This window comes from Aplidium turbinatum, chromosome 11, assembly GCF_918807975.1.
Source record: "Aplidium turbinatum chromosome 11, kaAplTurb1.1, whole genome shotgun sequence".
Taxonomy (NCBI): Eukaryota; Metazoa; Chordata; class Ascidiacea; order Aplousobranchia; family Polyclinidae; genus Aplidium; species Aplidium turbinatum.
In genome coordinates, this window is record NC_137482.1 from 12833712 (window position 1) to 12854273 (window position 20562).

At 37.2% G+C, this 20562-nt stretch overlaps 1 protein-coding gene across 1 annotated transcript; it reads right to left on the reverse strand.

Annotated features, from left to right (window-relative positions):
* Nucleotides 1–41: 41 nt before the first annotated feature.
* On the reverse strand, nucleotides 42–18542 carry LOC145779212 (ATP-dependent DNA helicase Q5-like). Its single transcript, XM_082590748.1, has 21 exons — nucleotides 18457–18542; nucleotides 18007–18194; nucleotides 17430–17620; nucleotides 17142–17256; nucleotides 16910–17056; nucleotides 15893–15998; nucleotides 15308–15419; nucleotides 14580–14687; nucleotides 14332–14392; nucleotides 13360–13445; nucleotides 6970–7087; nucleotides 6622–6749; nucleotides 6162–6258; nucleotides 4937–5133; nucleotides 4655–4795; nucleotides 4193–4391; nucleotides 3653–3748; nucleotides 2221–2389; nucleotides 1944–2080; nucleotides 1100–1835; nucleotides 42–565 (listed from the first exon to the last, which is right to left on the reverse strand). The coding sequence occupies exons 2-21, from the start codon at nucleotides 18169–18171 to the stop codon at nucleotides 441–443; spliced, it is 3234 nt and encodes a 1077-aa protein (XP_082446874.1). The 5' UTR covers nucleotides 18172–18194; nucleotides 18457–18542; the 3' UTR covers nucleotides 42–440.
* Between the last annotated feature and the right edge of the window lie 2020 nt (nucleotides 18543–20562).

The window sequence follows — 20562 nt, forward strand, 5'->3', positions numbered from 1 at the left end:
TGCAACTTAACACTAAACGCATTGCAGTCCAACAGCCAAACTCAAATATATAAGCGGTTTAATGGCTGGAATTAAAGTTTCAGGCAAAGCATACAACCTACATCAAACCAACAATGTGATTTTTTTTGTCCGGCCAGTATAGATCTTTCGGACACCACCACTAATTTGTTCAATTCGCTTTGGGTTATGCATTTAACGAGTCATCTAGCAGCATAGTTATCCTGGGTGAGAGCAAAGAAAAATAAAGAGCAATAGAGAAAGTAACACTAAAAGAGCTACATAAACACACGAAAGCATACGGAAAAGTGTGGACGCTTTATGCCGAGCGACTGAAATCAGGAGAGTCGATGACCGGCGCTGGTTTGATTCATGTTGTGATCAAATGGATTGGTTGCTCAGGAGATTTGCTGACTTTTATTAATTGAAGCCAAGACAATCTTTCATGATATGGCATGAACGGCAGACTGATAAAAAGAGTCAAGTTTGTCGATATCTGTTCGAGACTTGCATGCTTTGGGACCTTGCTTGAAATACGCAGAAATTGTAGCTTTGATGACTTTTTTTACTGAAACGCAAAGACAATGCATCAAAAAATTTACGCAACCCAGTAAAACTAAGTTTGAGTGAATAATTATGGCCGGTTTGCTAAATTTACGTTGTTAGTTACCTTAATTTATTTTATAAAAAAAGTTAAGTTGAATGCAGTGAGTTATTGGGTGAGAAAGACTTTAGATCTTCGTTGTGTAGAACTACACCATTTCTGAGCATTGCTTGATATCTCAGAAGTGACCCAACGACAACAACAAATTCCTACAAATGAAGTAATTGTAGAGATGGAATTTCTTATTGGACGAACAATAAATTATTGTGAGAAGCTGTGCGCCCAACTTGTGGCTGTCACATGGCATATGCGGAAGCTATAGAAAATGTATATTTAAAAGGCTGTTGAAATGAGAAGAGGCATAGGCTACATGTGGGTATCTGGAATAATCATACTACGTAAACTTCGGAACGTACTTTACTGAAGCGTAGGTGTGCTTGATTAACGTCATACATTGATTAACCTTATACGTTACCAGTCACTTTAAACTACGCTTACTGTTGTGTGGCGTCACACGGTCATCTTCGTTTATGAGGTGGGTGAGACGGCGAGCATATTCCTTGAAGAGTTCTTTCGAAGCAACCCGACCGGCTTTGTAGATCGGCGACAATTGCTTTACAACCGCAGACGCGCTGTCGTTTTTATGACGCACGGGTGGTTGGTGACGTTTTGAGTCATTATGACTTTCCGAATTATTGCCTTGTTTTGTAACAAAACAACTTGTCGATTCAGTCGTTGAGTTTTTAAAACTGCAGTTCAATTCATTTTTCGTTGATGAAACAACTTTAGGCAAATTAGATTTATTACTTGAGCTATTTTCTGTATTATGAGCTTCAGTGGGCTTCATTGCGCGAAGTTCGCATTTGTCATGTGTTGTCGAACAAATCGCATCTTTGTGAGATTGGTTTGTCACGGAGCTGTCGGCAATCGTCGGTTCATGGCAAGCGTCCGCAACAACTTCATCGGTTTGATCAACTATATCGTCGGCGTCGTCATCGATGCAGATCGGGGAATCACCTGTATCGGGCTTTGCCAGGGAACAGTTCGAGTTTTCTGTTTTTTTCATAGTAAACACCATATCATCACCAACGATCATGACGTCGTCTGTTTCTTTTAGGGAAAGACTGGTTGTTTTATTGTTGGTGTCGGGCTTCACAAACCAGCTTGCCAAGGTCACTTTCCTTTTTGTTCTTGCTTCAAAAATGCCATTCGATGGTGGACTTTGATTGGTCTTCTAAAACACAAAGTTTTTTTTTTAGAAAAGCAGTTGTGTTAGTAGTTTGACTTGTCACTTCATAAATACACAAGAAAATCAAAGATCTTTGCCACTGCTGACGACCACCTCAATTTTGTTTGCTGTCTTCGGTATTTCAACGCATTCGTGATCATCCATATCTTCTTCTGAACTACTCAAAGCCCAGCCGGTGCAAGATGACGTATTGCAGGAAGGTGATGACGTAGGATCCGACTTGAAGTCATCTGAAAAAGTATGCGAGTGTACTTTGTGAAGCTTCAATCCCATAATTCAACGTCTACAGACGTTGAACCAGTGCAAAAATGACTGATTTTGCTGTCTGGGATGGCATTTGAACACAAAAAGTAATAAAAATATTTCTCACCATGTTCGAGTTCATGTTTGGTTTCGTAATCATGAATCGCGTCATCAGTTGGGTCCAGCAATTCTGTTCGTCGCTTTTTACTTTGACTCGCAAAGGAAGCAAACTGCAAGGTCTTTTGCCGCTTTTGTTTCTTTGATTTAATGTATCGCGAAACAGTTTGAGTTTGAACCTTCAAATGATATTTCGAAGATTAAACACTGCGGGAAAGTAAGTTCTACATCCGATGTTTCCTATAGTAGTTTTCGTGACTTTTGCGTTACAATACGACCAAAGCAACAAGAAACACAACTTTCGACTGTTCTTTATCGCTTGATGATTGCGCGGTGATTTTGTCTTTAGCTACAACCAGTTTCAGACGACAATGTCTGGTGCAGTGCCGTAACTATGAATTTGAGAGAAGTAATTTGCGCTACAGCAAACAAATTATAATAGGGAACAGATTGGATGATCTTGTTAAACAATGCAAAAAAACTAACATACAAAGTAAATTCAAGCGATTTCATCAAAACTTTATAATTATGTACGAAATTAATACAACACATCTGAAAAACAACCACAGATACTGTGAATAATATTGAACAACTATGAGGGACATCATAGTTACACACAGTACCACCTTAGAAGCCAATGCAAAGGACTATTCTGTTGCAGAATATTTACCAGAATGTAAGTCACAGGACAAATGTAGCATACACAACAGTTAGCTACGTGTTCACAAGACATCACGAGAGCAAAGGAAGATCTTAATTTAGCACAACACAACACATATGGCGCAATCGAAGCCTGCGCTTTCAGTGTTAGTACCTGGTGCAAGGACAATTTTGCATTAATGCATTTAAAATTTAAATCATTCGCAATTGTCAGTCAAAGTCTACAGTACATCTACAATTCACGAAGCATTACAAATAAGAGGACGTAACCCCAACAGAACAGTTGCATGCTGGAGAGGTATCATTTCAGCTTAACGTATACTAAATTACATTTGTTTCCTGTTTTGCAACGTTATTTGCATGAGTTTCTATTAATACTGCTCGTTTGTTTTCTCAACGCTACATTTGTCCCGTGACTGCATTCTGGTAAATACTTTGCAGCAATCCATAGTCCTGGCAGCTTTTGTACGGTTCTGAAGTTGTTGAACTCAGCTTGTTAAGGAGCGTAAATGTGATATCTTTTGTAGTTATTTAATATTATTCAGTTACTGTTTAGATTACATCATTTTCCTGGTAAGGGCATAGAGTTTTGCCGAAAACGTTTTAATTGACTATTATTAAGCTGTTTTTTTGCTTGTGTTGTAAGTAATCAAGTTATTCAACCTCATTACTTTGTTGTCCATCACCAGCAAACTACAGTAGTTTCCGATTGGTAGCACTATGTGCAAAGGAAGGGACAAAAGTTTAACAAAACGGTTGCAATATCATGCACAATCGCTTACATTGTCGTTGAAGGCAAGCGTCTTTTTACGCGACTTTTCAGTTGGATTTTTCTTCGAAAACAAAAGAGTGGAAGCCGACACAAAAGTATCTCCAATCTGTGAAAGCGAATGATCGTCAGCAAGTGACCAATGCAGACACGGGTTTAAGCAACTATAAACGATTAGCTTCTGCTAAACTGTAAACCAACGCAATGCGCTCTATGCATCATACAACGTAACAACACGAGGGTAGGATAGACGCCGCACCAAATACGTCAGTGTTGAAATTAAGCCAAATATGACGACAAAACTGAAGAAAGTCCACTCGTTAACAGAGAGAATGACTCAAAGGCATACGTGACGTGATGAACGGGTTACAGTTTGAACCAACAACAGATATAGATTGGACTGAAAATTATTTGAGGTATTAAATGATCATAACAAAAAAAATTCTGATAAAACTGTTGCGTGAATTTAAAGTTTGCTGCACGAAACAAGTCGTTTCGAATGAGTTGTTATGAAAATAAATGCGAAAAAGCAACAAAGACGTGAAATACGCACGTTTTTCATGCGGTCTTCTTGCAACATCTCGGCTGCAGGTTTGAAGCCAGGCGCAGTCGTTAGCGCGTGGCAACGTCGCTTGGGTTTGTAGGAGGCTGAAGTAGCGTATTCGTCGTCACTGGATTGTCTGTCGTCATTCGCAGTTGACAGGAAGGATTGGGCAAGATTGTCAGTGCTTTCCTTCGTAGTCAGCATCGAACTATTTAAGTTCAGTTTCTAAGTCAATGGGGTTTGCATAAAAATAGGCAAGATAGTTGTAAAATTGAAAAAAAAACGAATTCTTCATGTGTGTGCGGGTTCAAAAAAAAGGTAACTGGAATGAAACTGAGAACTGCAGTCAGAGAACAGCCGGTCTTAACTAAAGTGATTAAATGAGACACTCCAAAAAGTGAATACAAATCTACATACCGAGAATCGGTAGCTAGGTCAATGTAATGAAAGTACATCTTAACCCAACTGCACCTGTGTAATGTCTTCTCAGCAGTCAATTTCTTTATCTCGTTAACTTTCTTAACAACAGCCGCCCGATATCCGATCACAGTCCTCGCTGAGCGAAAGGTTTCGTATTCAACGTTCGCAGCCTCGCCACGAGATTTCCATTCGCTTGAAGAAAAAACATCAAATTTGTTTTAACAAACTTAATGTGCAATATCTTAAAACGTTCAGTCTGGCAACACAAAAACAGCTATTAATTTGCTGATGACTTTTCATTTAATGTTATCAGTAAATGTTGGCAAGACCAACCCAGCAAGCAAAGCTTCTCCGTGATGAGTCTTGTGGTTGTTCATCAATGCCGTTCGAAGCGCGTCCCAGCATCCCATCCGTGTCTTCCACGGGCATTTCGGCAACCGAGTACTTTTAGCTTGGCGCAGTGGACAATCATCTGGAGGCGGATCTTTACCAACAGTCGACCCTCTCCGCCTGGTGTTTCCAGTATGGGCCTGTTGACAGACATCAAAAGATGTTAAACCACATTCAATGAGTGAGCATATACGCAAGATCAAATTGAGCAACAAAAACCATTCTCAGCTTTCCAAGTGATAATAATTAAACTCCATAAACACATCTGAATCGTAAATATCAGTCCTGCATAGAAATTTTAGAAAACGAGTTTTAAGTCCTCATTTTTCTTGCTTTCTTTTTTGTATGTAATTTGAAGAGTTGATTTGTGATATAAAATTTGTAGATGACGAGGAAAAGGTGATTTGTTGTTCGAAGCTGTGGTACTTTTCGTCTGGTTCCTTTTAGGAGCTTGTTAGGGTAAAGTCAACCTTTCTGTGATGAGGTATATACAGACAGGAATCAAACAGAAAAAATATTAAGTGTTTTCCTTCTTTCTGATTGGTTCCTTCTAGTCTTCACATACCTCACCACAGTGAAGTTGACTTCATTCTGACGAGAAGCTATTAAAGAAAACCAGACGAAAAGTTCTGCAGGTTCAAACAAAGAATCACATTCTCCTCGCCATCTACAAGTTATTTGTTTTGTATTTTTATACTGTATGCTGTCATTTCATACATTGTTTCAAGCAACATTGGCTCACAATGACCATCACAATGAACGTGAAAGCACACCGCAAAGTCATTATAGCTTTTTATGAGGAAGTTGACTCTTAGCTAATGAAATAATAATCTGCTGTGAGGCATGTGATAAAGATTACTTTATAATTATAATCTCTTGTTCATTTCAGAACTACAAATGCGCAAAATTCCGTTTTAGCATTCGAAATTTGTTGTAGATTGTTATAGAATAAAAATGCAAACATGTTTGCATTTTTTTTTATTGTAGCTCCAGCTCCACAAAATATTGAAAATGGCTCAGGCGCCTGCTCCTGAGAAAATGCCTAGCTCCACATTTCCAGCACCCGAAAGCTACAAAAGGCTGGTGCAATGGTTCATAGATTTGTTAGAATAATGCAAAGCTGTCCAGCGAGAAATTGTTTGAAAAACATAACCGCAGTTCGTTACACCTTTCTTAATGCAAATTGTTCCTTGAAAAAACCATCCCATTCAGATTTCGATATTCTGGCATCCCCATCGTCACTACATTCGTCATCTTCAACAGTTCTAAACATTGCATCAACGATCTTCAATAACAGCAACATGCGGCAATTATAGTCTTAGAAAAGTGTAGTCTATCTTTCGCCCATTCGCAAATAGCTGGTATTAAAAAGTTCCAAACACATCTTATTGTAAAATACTGTAATAACTTCGTTAAGCGTATCTAAAAATACACCTACTGATTGATATAACTGTGAAACCCACCACTTACGTAACCAAAGTAATAGATTTGGTTTAGCAAAGAAAAATCTTTGCTTAGCAACGTTTCTACGGTGGAGTGCATTTCCAGCCACAAAATTCACTCTGATTGAAATGTTTGCAACGTTACAGCCACGTGACATGGACCAAGTGGGAACTTAAAGCACTCACCTGTCAATTCCGTAACCTTTCCTTCCGCCAGCGTAAAGTGTTGGATCGTATTTTCCAGTGGCTCCCAAAAACGACTCACCAGGCGTCGCCACACGCTTAGTTGTTCGGCCAACTCCACCCAGAACCAACTACAAGCAAGTTGTAAAGTTGTAAAAAAAAAGGAATAAATGCCGTGCTATCCCAGACAGCAAAATCTGTCATTTTTACATTGATTCGACGTCTACAGACGTTGAATCAATGTAAAAATGACAGATTTTGTTGTCTAGGATGTACGACATGATGCAAATATAATCATTTGGTCAATTACAGTGAATATAGTGTTCATAAAGTCTGACAATGATTTCTTACTGAATTGAGGTCTCTGCATTGTTGTTCAACTTGCTTTGGCGACTTGCAAAAATCGCATTGCTTGTTGCAAGGTGGCGCTGCGTCACCAAAGAAAAGTGCGATTGCTCCATGGCGACATCTAGGAAATATTTAAAGTAAGTTATGCTCTACGCATGAGCGCAGTGTGGCCTGTACTGGCTACTACTGCTGTATGGTTTTCTCGATAGTTTTGTCACCAAGTAGAAATCAGTGTTTTTGCAGCTTCACACTCGTGCGTTCGTCTCTGCGAGCCCGTTCAACCATAAAAAGTAATTGCCTCCAAAACCACCAGGTAGTTAGTTTATAAAGTAAGAAAGTGTTTGGTATGCTGATTTTAATCACGAGAGAAAGTATAGTAGCCTACGGGGATCGGTTTACACTGCAGCTGTGCAATCCAATTCACGCAAACAAGATTAGATGCAAGCAGTAGAATGTCAGCTTAAGATCAGTCCAATGTACACGTACAGTACAAAACTTACACACGTGAAGAAAACAGTTTGACGATTGTGTTTCTATCTGAGCACTTTTAACATCTTTTACAAACGCAACAACAGTACAATAAGAAAGTGTGGGTATGCTAAAGAAGACAAACAGAAGGTATATGCGGTGTTGACTATAACATTTCCTGTAATTCTAAGAATCAAGCTACCAAGGTAGTCCGCAAATAAAAACAATTGTAACAGAAAGAACCCAGTCAGAAAATCTAACATCTTTTACATTAATTCAACGTTTGCGGACAAGAGGAATTGAAGAAGGACAGGTTAGTTAGCTAGGAATTCGCTGACAAAACTGTCCAGAACGCAAATTATGATTGGGATCTGATTCTGGCAACAAAGCAGCATCGCCCGCCTACTAAGAAAACACGTTAAAACCACCACACATATGACGTCAGAGACATTTCAGAATTTGAATCACAAATTAAACAACAGTACTACCGTGTCATTGAGCACAACAGACCACTGTACGGCAATATAGGCATTTTTTTCTTTTTGGAAATCGCATAATAACAATCTGAACACGCTTAATCAGTTCATGTTGCTTCGTTCATAAGCAGTGTTGCTTTGAAGTTCTTCGGTTGGTTCGACTTTCAACAATAGGTTTTACGCATGACTGATTCTCAAAGGGCCTTTACAAACACGACGTCAGCTCGTTCAACTTGGAAGGTTTGTTCAGCAACACAAAGGTTTCTACGGTTGCGCCATCAACATGGCTAATAAATACAGTTATAGTGGTATGACAAGAAACCAAGCAAAAGGGAACAAGTAACAGAATGGCGTTTGTAGTAATTCTTTGAAGACGAGACAGAAAAGCAGTGAAAAAGCTATAATGAGATAAAACCACAAAGAGAAGCGAGTTGTCACTTACTATGTGTACAATTTGTTGTTCATTGTAAACTTAATGGGTCGGTAAAAGTCCTGGTTAGTGTGTTGATATAAAACAACATAGTGGAGAGAATTTCTTAACCAGTGGATTATAAAATCTGTATATAAAGTAAAAGCCTTGCCAAATGCAAGAACCCGTTCAGTTCGACTCGCTACGTATAATGTCTTTCCAGTGAAGATTGAGAATGCCAAGTGTAGTTGAACTGCTTGGTATGTCTATAATGATACTGGGCTGTTAATTGTTATGAAAAAAGACAACGATACTAAGAATAGAAATGTTAACATGTGCTCTATTACTTTCCGTTTCCGCTATCTAGACAGCAAATCAGTCACTGCATACGTTGAATCAATCTAAAAAATGACTGATTTGCTGTCTGGGTACAGCATTACATCTTGTGTAACTACGCCTGACAAAAAATACAATGGAAAAGGTAGGCAGAAGACCAGCTTAAACAACATCGTATTTTGTATGGAATGTGAAAGGATGCTTTATGTGTAAAACTAGAAAACGACGAGTTCATTTTTATTATGTTGGTATGAGGAAAATTGATCGTATCGCAAAAAGTAATTTGAATAAATAAGTGAGTAATTAAGGAAATAATTACAGATATTTGTTAGTTACGAAATATTTGACCAATATACTGTAATAACTGCGTAGTATCTTAATTTCCAACAGCCTTAACAAGTTTACAAAACAACGCATAAAATCTCTCCAGTAGGTTACAACCAAGGCATTGTTTTAATTACAGATATGACTTTGCAGGAGAAGCGATTTTGTTATAGCATAAACAATAAACATTCAATTGACACAAAAGTAATCGAGTTGAATATCAATATTCAATCAATAACGAAACCAACAAAATAGAAGTTTGAAAGTTATTTGAAACAGAACTTTGTCCTCGCCAGGAAAAATAATAACATGCAGAACGGTATATTACAAACAAATTAATCATCAACAAACAGAACAAAACTGTTAGAACCTGCATAGAAGCTGTCAAGATTATGCTGACTGCAAGAATGTAGTGGCCGGGTAAAAAAGATGAGCGATAACAATAGCACAAATATTACAAAATTCTTCATTTTTGGGTTAGTGAATACCCAGAGATAAGCTGACGCATTGACCACCTCGATTTATTTTTATAATCCCAAAACAACTCAGCCACCACCACTATTTGATCAATCAGCAAAGTAGGTTGGTAATTAGTCAAAGTCAATATTTTGTAAGGCTGTAGTTCTAATCATCCAATTGCATTTTGTAGAGACACTGCAAACTAGCACAAATAAACATGTCGAACATTTTCAACACGGACTTCACTGATGTCAACAACGTCCTGGGATCGACAGTGGGTTTCACGTTGGATGACATAGCGAATATAGAGCCGTTTAAAGACAACTACAGCACAGCATGGTTCGTTATATTTGCGTCTTTCATCGCTACTGTTTTGCTGATGATTGGAATTGCGTTTCTCTATTCAGTTTGCGACTGTATCTGTTCTTGCTGCCGAAGGTCACCACCAAGACGAACCAACAAAGTAAACAATGGAAACCAAATGGAATTGGATTAGCTGCGAACGTTTGAGCCAATGATGTTTTAAAGACGGAGGTGTTAACGAAAAGAACTACTGAATGAAATATTGCATCGTTGTGTCTATAATGTTGAAATATGTGAAATACGTGCTTTCAAAGATCAATAACCCTGACTTTTCCATTGAGAAGGTTAAAAAAATGTTTGCGGAGAATTCGTTGGTCTTGTGTCCATTTTTAATACTCTCACTGTTTTTTACTTGATGTCGGAGTTACCAAATTCTATCTTTACCATTTTTACGCTTGCGTTGTTTAGAAAACTTTAACAGTTGTTCAAAGAAGTGTCTAACCATTAGAAAAGCCAGACCATTTTAAACCATGACAATACAAGTCCGCATAAAACCAGGGGTATAGTGCTAGCAAAGCATTGTGAAAAAAAACAGCCATTTTCAATAGCACTTCATACCCATTTATCTATGAATATTAAGCAAGCTTATTCAATGTCACGTAACAAGTAGTATGAAAGATACGATATCAAGTGGACTGTGATAGAAAACTTAAAGCTAATCTAAAATTATACTTAATACGGTCCCTATGATACAAAAACGTATGGTATGCCCCCCCACCCTTCCACACTTTTGCGTTGAAGGTTATGATTTTTTTTTTCTAATGATTTCGTTTCCATGTAAATGTCAAAGATTTTCTAACTGCAATTCTACAGTCTTTTACATATTTCTTTTTTAAATTGGTGTGTGTGTTTTTTTTTTATTTCTATTGCAGATCTTCTTCACTCATTTTCGTTCGCCCCTTTGCTTACGCGTAATTCAACTGTGATGCAGTGAAAATCGTGAAAAACTTTAAAATTATGCTCTGCTCTCGTTGGGTTCATTTTGCTTTGAAGTCGAAAATAAGTTCACTGAGAACAATACGATTAATGTTGATTTTTCGCATTGCCATTTACACGTCACAGCTACGTTTCTTCGAATCTGTCTACAACTTGCATGAAAGTTACTATATCAGCTGCAATACTTTTAATTTGCACTCGCAGTCATGCGTTCACACATGCCATGAAGATTGAAGAGAACACTAAATAAAGATTGTATTCTTTGCAAACGTTTTCAAACAAGTGTTTCGTGAAATGTGCAAGATCGTTTCTTATCTCAAATTACAATATGTGTAATGACTGTTATACCTGTACACTACAGTGTACTAAACATTAAAAAACGTTGACAGGAAAAAAAAAAACTAAACCATCAAAAAAGCATTTCAAAAATTTGACGTGCAAAGCGTAATAAATACTATGCAAGATAAAGTGACCTAACAAATGAAAAGTAACCTGAAAGCACAAAAGGCGACTTTTGGTAACTTTATAACTGCTTAAATAGTGACCCCACAACCATGACATTTTGATTCTACATTTCTGTTGTTAATTGGTACAAGAAAAAGTAACTTTAGAGACAAAAATCGCCCTAGACTAATAAAGCTTAATGTAAAACCTTCGCCGGTGCAGAAATTAGCAGCTGCACCTCAAAAAATAGTTATGAACTATGACACGCATGAGGGAAACCGCGACATTATCGCTAACATTCACGTCAAGACCTGGTTTAGAAACTACTGGAGGAAAGCGGCTGGTTGATAAAGGTAAGGAAACTATAAGACATTTGAGCAAGAGTACATTTCAAGCCATGTCAAGCTTTATAAGCAAAAGCAATGTAATCAGAGATTTGTTCAACTCATCTCAAACAATGTGCTGAAGCCAAAACGTAGTTAATACATAAGCTTCTGCAGTTAGACAGCACCCTCCGACCGGTAGACTGCTCCGGTAGTCTACTGTCTTAACTTCTCTCTTCTCTCTAAACTTTACTTCTCTCTAGTCTTAACTTCTCTCTCAAATAAAAGAACTTCTACTGTACTTCTCACAGAGCTACAGTGACAACAGGCTACAACAGAGACAGCATGTCAACGTTTAAGTTACAGATGTACTAAAGATGATAAAATTACGGTAACCAAAAACGCACGGCAGCGCCGAACATTGAAGTTAACTGCTTCAATAAATTCAGTCTGAGAAAAAAGTCTACTGTTTCTACCGTTTCAGATCGAACGATAGTGCGCAAACTGAAGTGCAAACTGGGCCCAATTGAAACCGAACATGTTACAGACGACAAGGCTAAAAAAGAGAAGTGCCATTGAACTTTGATATTTACCACCTAAGTTTTTAAAATATTTGCTATACTTTTATTGCGACTATCATTGCTCTTGTAATGTTTGCACTGCTTCGAAGAAAGTTATTGGTATAAAATGCTATTGCTAGTTAAGAGAAGATTGGACCACAAAAATGCCAACTACGAAAGCTATAGACGGCCAATATAGAACAGTTAGAAAAGCCAACTGGAATGATTCAAAATATTCAATCTTAAAGATAGTTTTTATGTTCTTGTTGGATATGTCACAATGCTTAACCAAACATTCTAAATGTTATATATTGTACTGATGTTCAGTAATTTAATTTTTTTCTCGTTAAATAAAGTCGCACAATTTCACGGTTCAATTCATTCCGATAAAATTGTGATTCGGCAATGCAGGAATGAGAAGATACCACAAGTTACAGAATAGATTGTATCACATAAATTGTATGGAACAGCATGACATCAATCAAGCTTTTTATTGTACACACTACACGGTCTATTCAAAAGTATCCGACCTTTTCTCTTCCCAGCAAAAATAGTGTTACTTGCGCTAAGTTTTTTGGGGGCACTGTTAAGTGGCTATTACTCCGTATGTGAATCCCTGATGTGTAAGCATGGATTCCTCTCCACTGTCATTCGGCCATTGTCATCTTTAAAACGATTAAATCATCCCTTTATCTTAGTTGGGCTTAAGGCCTCATCTCCAAAAACTTGATAAATCTTTCAAATAGTTTCAGTTTGACTCTCACCAAGTCTTTGGAAAAACTTGATGCAATTGCAATGTTTCTGTTTGGTGCGTTCTGTCATTCAAATGCAATCTGCGTGAAAAAAAATGGCCGAGCACATGCTTCATACCTGCACTTAATGCTTAACACTGAGAAAATGACATGGCCATAGGCTTGAAACGATTCACACATACGGAGTAATAGTCAGTCAATAATACCCGGCCAAAAAATTGGTCGTCAGACCACTAGGCATGCGAAAATTCAGCAAGTACATTTCAGTGACTGTTCAAGTCAGCAAATGAGATTTTCACCCAGCATCGGACTTGCGTAGTCATTGCTTGCTAAACTCAATTTGCTAACTTGTGGCATGCCAAGTTCCGGCTTGCTCAGTTTCATCATTTACCAACTTAGCCACTTGCTGAAATGTTGCTACTTCAGTTGTCATTTGCTCTACTGCCAAATTTGCTCAGTTCACAACTGCTGACTTGTAGGAGACTCAAAAAAGCTTGGCCTATAAGTAGTATTTTCGAAAACTGATCAGTAATGTTATCATACTTGGCTTCTTCGCAATATCTGACAATCGTTTCGAAGCTTTCCGTAGTTGCCTTCGAGTATTTTTTGAAGTCTTCCTCAGATTTGCTCTGCAAACACAGCTTCTAACATTAACAGACGAATTACAAATTAAAGCACAGTAAGATACTTGGTCAATCAGGGCCCGGGCAAGTAAAATAATTTCAGCATTTCAAAATGAAACTTAATTAGTATTTGCCGAATCATTACACTTACTAGATGTGCAAAAATTAGAAATTGATATAGAATCTGAACTAAAATTACGTTGAATAGGCCCAATTGCGATCCACTTGCATGTGAATAACAACGGAAAACTTTTATGTCGAGAAAGATTGGAGACTTACATGACACACAATTGGTTTTATCACAAAAGTTGGTGTCTCCATCAGTAAGCTAACATGAAGAAATTATTGTGTTAAAAAGTGATTAAAGTTGAAATGTTGATTAAAGTTGAAAGACGAAACCAAAATAACTTTTTGTCAGCCAGAAATTATTATTTTTATGTTGTTTAATATTTTGTCTTATTTTTGTGAAAGTCTCAAAAGTCGGGCATTTATTGATAAAGCTTGTTTTACAGACGATTTAAGCAATATTATTGTCGTAATTATATGAACGCTATTTATTGCTTTCCAGACCACTGACGAAACAGCGCCAGTTAATTATGTGATCTACCAAAGTTTTCTGATTACAACACGTGATCTACTACCCAGTTGAGATCAATAAATGTATGGATCACAAGCTATACCAGCACCGACAAATCAATCTTTAAGGATTAAGGTGGAAAAGATTTAAATACAATAAAACATTCAGTTACTGAACACGCGTGACTTTATGTGGATGAAACTACATTTCGCTTTGATTTTTGAATTTGCAAACTGAGTATCATCTATTTAGCATTTGCTCTCATCTAAGCAAGGCAGGCGCCAAGCTGACTATTTGCAATGTACAACTACCAACCTTAGACTTTTTCTTCGCAAGTTCACGACCAATTAAAAAGTTGATAGTCCCACGATCATCCCTGAAACGTTATACGGGTGAAATTCATGGCAACTGGATTTGTTAACATATCAGCAACAGATAAAGATTGAGATTACAAGTGTTAATCGATTCAAATTATAACAACCACTTCACTGGTTTACGACAAGACAAATCAATCACTCGTTTTTCTAAAAAAAAAGTGTCTCATCTCTCACTAAGTCACTAACCGTGAATAATACAATCTGCAGTAAGCCGGCTCCCCATCTCTGCCAGCTCTACCCGACTCTTGATAGTACCCGGCCATTGACTTCGGAATAGTCCAATGAACGACGAACCTACCGCGTTGATAAAAGTGGTTAGTACTTTGCTAAAAATCACGTTTCAATGTGAAAGCGTTAAAACGTGGTATTGGACCTTGTTTTGACAGAAAAACGCACAGTTCCATAGGACTTGAAAACGACTGTCATTAGGATCAACTCGGATTTCGTGATGGACGAGAGGGCTACGCGTCTAACTGAACTTGTGACTGCATCATTAGTCTTGTGTGGCAATAATAAACGTAGGTTAGTATATTGTTCAAGCAAAACTTACTTTTTAGAGCTGGTTTCACTAATAATGAAGGTTTTAAACTACTGACGAAGATCCAGTTTTTGAAATTTACAAAGTGAAGTTTCCCCTTGTGATTGAAGTGTCGATGAATAAAAATTGTTTCATTTAAGTTGGGTTCCGCGGAATGGAAAGCTATCTTTAAAATCCATTGATCAAGCGCTCGCCACAACAGTACAATAATCGTTTCTTTGTTTACAAAGTCGGGCTTTTAACCGATGACGTTATTGAGGAGGACAAACCTGGTTGCTGATGCACGCTATATGGAATGGCTTGGTTAACGTCATTTGCTCTATAACCGGATTTTTTGTGAGAAAAAGTTTGCAATAAAAGACTAAAAGTCATGTACCTGACGTTTGATTTATCCACTCCCATGCCAAAACTAATCGTGGCCACAATGATAGCAACCTTTCCCTGCGACCATTCCTCCTGCACTGATGTGCGATCCTTGTCTTTCAAGCCTGCCAGATTGTGATCAAACAAAGAGCTTAATAGATGATGTATTACGCAATACAGTATCGTAACAATAGTTGTGAAAATTTATGAAAATGGTTATTTGATGCTAAATCATAACTAGACTTGCAAGTATGTAATTATTATACGAAAGTGGGTAACTTGCTGATGCCAGTTCTACAGGCCTCAAATTTTTAATCAAGTGCAGTTCGGTTTAAAGTCAAAACACAATTTTGAACGTCAAATCTCACTGATATGAATCAGTTTCAAGAATCAAGTTTCAGAAACAGCTTCAAGCAAACATTAGTTAAATCAGGTTTTCCGCGCTGAAAAAGATTGATTACCACATCTCACAATTATATATTTTGTAAACTAAACTGCGTATTTGAGATTAATCGAAAGCAATAAACGTTGAAAAATTTGTTTCTCGTCCTTTCAGGTTGATTGCACGTCTGTTCATTTGTCACGACTATGGCATTACCGGCATGGTAAGGCTTCGCCATGAGGCCCCGTTTGAGAAGTTGACCGGCAAGTAGGGTGCAGTCGTCTCGCTTGTGGCAATAAATGATTCCACCGCCGGCGTATCTCTGCAAGTGGTACCATGGTCATCAAACAACAATTCAATAATTAAAACGTTAACTAAGAACAACCAAATAAATTAGTTTCATAATGACAACACAAGCATAATAAATATTAAAATTGAATTTGAAACAACCACAGCAGAAACAGGAAGCCATGAAAAAAAACTCGATGACGGTCTACCAAACTAGGTGGCTTCCATTTAACTCGGACAGCAAAGACAGTAAACATACAAAAGTTGAATTCAACCACGGTATCACATTACGTTTGGATTTAAATCCTACGATTTGGACAATTGATGAAGATTTTTTATTGAACTTCTTAAAAATCCTTTTAGTAGGAAACAACCCATAGCGTTTCTGATTTCTGGTGTTCATAGCCACTTTTCACTGTGTCTTGCATTGAATATATTGTCACTTTAAAACCAAACAGTTCTGTACAGAAAATCAAGTTTCTGAAAAGGCCTGCTTACAAAGAGAATGTAAAACTTGGACCTAGGGCATGTCATAATGCTAACAACAAATTAACAGACGATAGAAAAAAGTTTATTTAAAACAGCTACTAAGTCTATAGGGTCTGCTACTAGTCGGTGAGTCCGATTCGGTGAGTCCGATTCGGTGAGTCTGATTCGGTGAGTTCCTAACTCCTAACCCTAAAACGGCAATGGTAATTAGGCTACGGTACCCAATAATTTAAAAAAAAAATTCAAAAAATCACCGAATAGGGAATCGGACTCACCGAATCGGACTCACCGAAACGGACTCACCGAAACGGGCCATTCCGAAGTCTATACACACAACAATTAAAGTAAAAAGATATACAAAATCAACCAAAGCAGACCTTTGTTATAGTGCTACAATATGCTTCCTTTCCTTTATTGCATTGAGACACACTACACCTTAGCTTTCATATTACTTACACCGTTTGATTGAACATTTCCAAGAGCAGATTCACAAAATTTTTGCAAATCCAAATACTTGTCATTAAGAATTTGTTTGCACTTGACGTCGTAAAATAGGTTTGATCTGAATACACCGGATTTGAAAACAGCAGTTGTCTGTTTTAGCTGCAAAACCAAGGACAGCTGTTGCAGGCAAAATGTGAACAAAAAACTAATATCAAATTATAAACATCGTACAAGATTGCCATACCTTTAACGACAAATATATGTCCTTTTGCACGGCTGCAGTTGCAGTGGCTGTTAATGCAATAAATGGAATTTTTTTCAACTTATGCCTCAGATTTCCAAGACGTAAATAATCTGGCCTGCAAGTATGCACAAAAAACAAAGTTTTAGATTCGATATCTTCAATGCAAAATATCTAAGCGATAACAGCATAAATTTTAGCATAAGTAGAAAAAGTCCATTCCATCTCAATGTGTAAAGTAGAAAGTAGGCCACTACTGGAATTGAAAAAAATTAAAGCCGGTTTGCAAACCTGAAATCATGACCCCATTGTGAAACGCAGTGAGCTTCATCCACAACAAATAAAGAAATCAAAGATTTTTCCACAAGCTTGGAGAGAATTGTTGAAAAAGATGAAGTTGCTGCTTGTTCTGGAGTGATGTAAAGTAAACGGCATTGTGGCTTCTCACTAAAAAGATCTTCTATAATTCGACTTCTGTCTTTCTGTAAACACAAAAAAACTTTGAATCAGCAGTGTTTTCAAGGCAAAGAATTTATGTTGTTACTACTCCACAATAACGCAAACTACTGTATTTCAGTGATGCAGTTACTTGGTATCAAGAATAGTATTGATATGATGCCAGCCAAAAATGTTTTAATAACATACAGTAAAATTTGCCAAAAGTGACACTCCCCCCCCCTCGGTCTCTCCAGGTGTCACTACTGTATAGGCAAATTCTACTGTTGTTGTATTTAAAGCCCTGGTGGAAATAACAGAATACATAAAATGCACAAAACAGCACTATGGCATCTGAAATTATTTTTAAGGACAATATCGGATAAAAAATCGGAAACATTGCTTTGAAACAAAAAACATTGATCTAACTCACAGCAGTTTGTTTTGAGTTGATAGTTTCTGCCCGAATGTTCAAAGCTTGCAAGTGCTGCAGCTGATCATGAATGAGAGCAATCAATGGTGAAACTACAATTGATATGCCACCAAGAACAACAGCAGGAAGTTGGAAGCACAGGGACTTTCCTGCACCAGTTGGCATAGATATAAATGCATCATTTTTTTCTGAAACAAAACGTATCTTATGACACATATGCTTAATGATTTTCATTTTATATCAAAACTTTGTAAAATGTGTTACATTGCACGTCAACATTAAATTGCAAGAGTTTTGCGATGTGCTTGTGTGTATTTTCTATAATATAAAACTATTGTATCATCAATATACATAATCTTTATGTTCAATAAAGAGAAACTTTAGATCGTGAGATCACTATGTCTAATGAATTGTAATTAAAGAAATGCTTCAGCTGAGGATCATACTTACTTTCACAAATTATATGTATTGCATCTCTTTGCAAATTACTTCGAAAGTCTTGATGATTGAACACATTTTTCAAAGTTTTTTGAATATTTTTGTTACAATTTGGCAAAGACTTCTTTGGATTATTTAGTACTTGCACATACTTTTTCATGCTGTTGCTTTTATAACCAATAACTGGGAAATGCGTACAGTTAAATCTGAAGTGGTGGTTAGTACCGGTATGTTAGAAAATATTAAAATTAAATAGGCCAATCTTTGTCCTCCAGATGAGATAAGCTACTGTCTCACACAAACAAAATAATCTACAATACAACAATTCCATGGCAATAATTTAATTATTTAATCATAACAAACAAGAGTTAAGGGAAAAATAAAATCAACATACTACAAAAATATCAGATGTTTCTTCTTTGACAGGGTAAAATCAGGGCAACACTAAAAGGCGGAAACACGGAAACGCAGAAATAAGCCGGGCGTGAAATGGCGCATTGTCCGCAGAAGTAGGACCTAGCGCTTTAACACCGATGTAGAAAACGCAGAAATACGATCTTGGATTCCTAAACAGGAAAAAGGCAAAAATGCGATTTTTAACAACAACTCAATACCGAACATTTTCTTATGTTGAAATATCATTGAAAGATAGGCTATTGTTTAGAAGCAATTGTGAGGTCATTAAATAATTTGACTGTTTTAATTCCACTTTATTGGAGTAAATTTCGAAATTTAATGGAATTTATTGAAATAGGAAAAAGACGGAAATGTGATTTTTAGCCACAACTCAATACCGAACATTTTCTTATGTTGAAATATCATTGAGTTATCGTTATGTTAAACAATATGGACGCCAAGATCGTATTTCCGCGTTTTCTACATCGGCATTAAAGCGCTACTTCTGCGGACAATACGCCATTTCACGCCCGGCTTATTTCCGCGTTTCCGCCTTTTAGTGTTGCCTGTAAAATCAAAACAACAATATGGTTTGCAAAATCAGTTTCCATAATTAAACAACTGGATGCTGTATATGAAATTGCGCACCATTGCTCAGTACCACAAGTAAGGCAAGAAGAGAACAACAAAAATTCAAAACAAACACCATAAATGCTATTTTCTAATAACCATTTGTTGAGCTATATACTTTAACTATTTGTCTACTTTGAACTCTGAGCGTTTCATGTAAAGACAAAACTACTTGATTGCTGTTTTGAGGATTTCCAAATAGGCTGAAGAGTTGGTCACATTATCACCGCTTGTCAGCCCCTATAGCTCAGATAGTTAGCGCATGACTAGTTGTAAACAAAGAAGTTTCAAGATCAATCGACGATGGTTCGACTCTTGGGGTGTGCACTTGAGCAATGCATTCTAAGGACTGTTCTTCATTCAGCGGCACATAGTGGATGAAATAATTCCCCAACAACAACACTTCAACAATCGGAAGCTTCACTCTGTCGATCTTAGGAACCGGCCCTGTGTCATCAGCCTTTACAACTAAGTACGCGAATTGCGAAAGTGCGAAACTTAATTTTAAACTAAAAAAATGACAACTTTTTCGATTTCTAGTGTTGCCAGATGCTTTACCAACTTGCCGCACAAGTGGCAACAATTCAATGTCTTCTCTAGTCAGTGCCGTACATAGACATCTTATTATAACTAGACCGCGCATCGTCACTTCTCTCGTTTACGATTTTTGAAGAAAGCAGGTTCAGACGTCAGCCATTATTAGTGTACCTATTCCGCGCGTTTGCCAATGCTTTTGTAGGGACCCGTAATGAATTTTCATTGTTTTGAACTCAATTCAATTTATTTTTCCTTGTCAGAATGCAAAAGAAATGATATTGTGAAAAAGAAATACAGGAACAAAACCAACAAAAGGAAAAGGTGGCAAAACTATAATGGTTTAAGACGTGCATGAAAGGATCTAATATTGCGGTATATGAATCGATAAATAGGCCTATACAGTAGTTAAGCACGGTCACCAAACCTGATACTTTAAAACAAGTAGAAGTAGATGAATTAATTAGTTAAGAATCAGTCGCCTCCTCGTTCCTGAAACAACTGGAGCGCCAATTCTTAAAGCAATGAGAACACGACTGAACACAACTTAACTTTCTA

What these genes read in the sequence shown, in the direction of transcription:
- LOC145779212 (XM_082590748.1), bottom strand. Translation starts at nt 18,171, where the DNA reads ATGCCAACTGGTGCAGGAAAGTCCCTGTGCTTCCAACTTCCTGCTGTT. An exon ending in GAAATGTTCAATCAAACGGT is followed by an intron (nt 15,999 to 16,909) that starts GTAAGTAATATG and finishes TACCACTTGCAG; the next exon opens with AGATACGCCGGCGGTGGAAT. An exon ending in AAGAAGACCGCATGAAAAAC is followed by an intron (nt 3,749 to 4,192) that starts GTGCGTATTTCA and finishes TCGCTTTCACAG; the next exon opens with ATTGGAGATACTTTTGTGTC.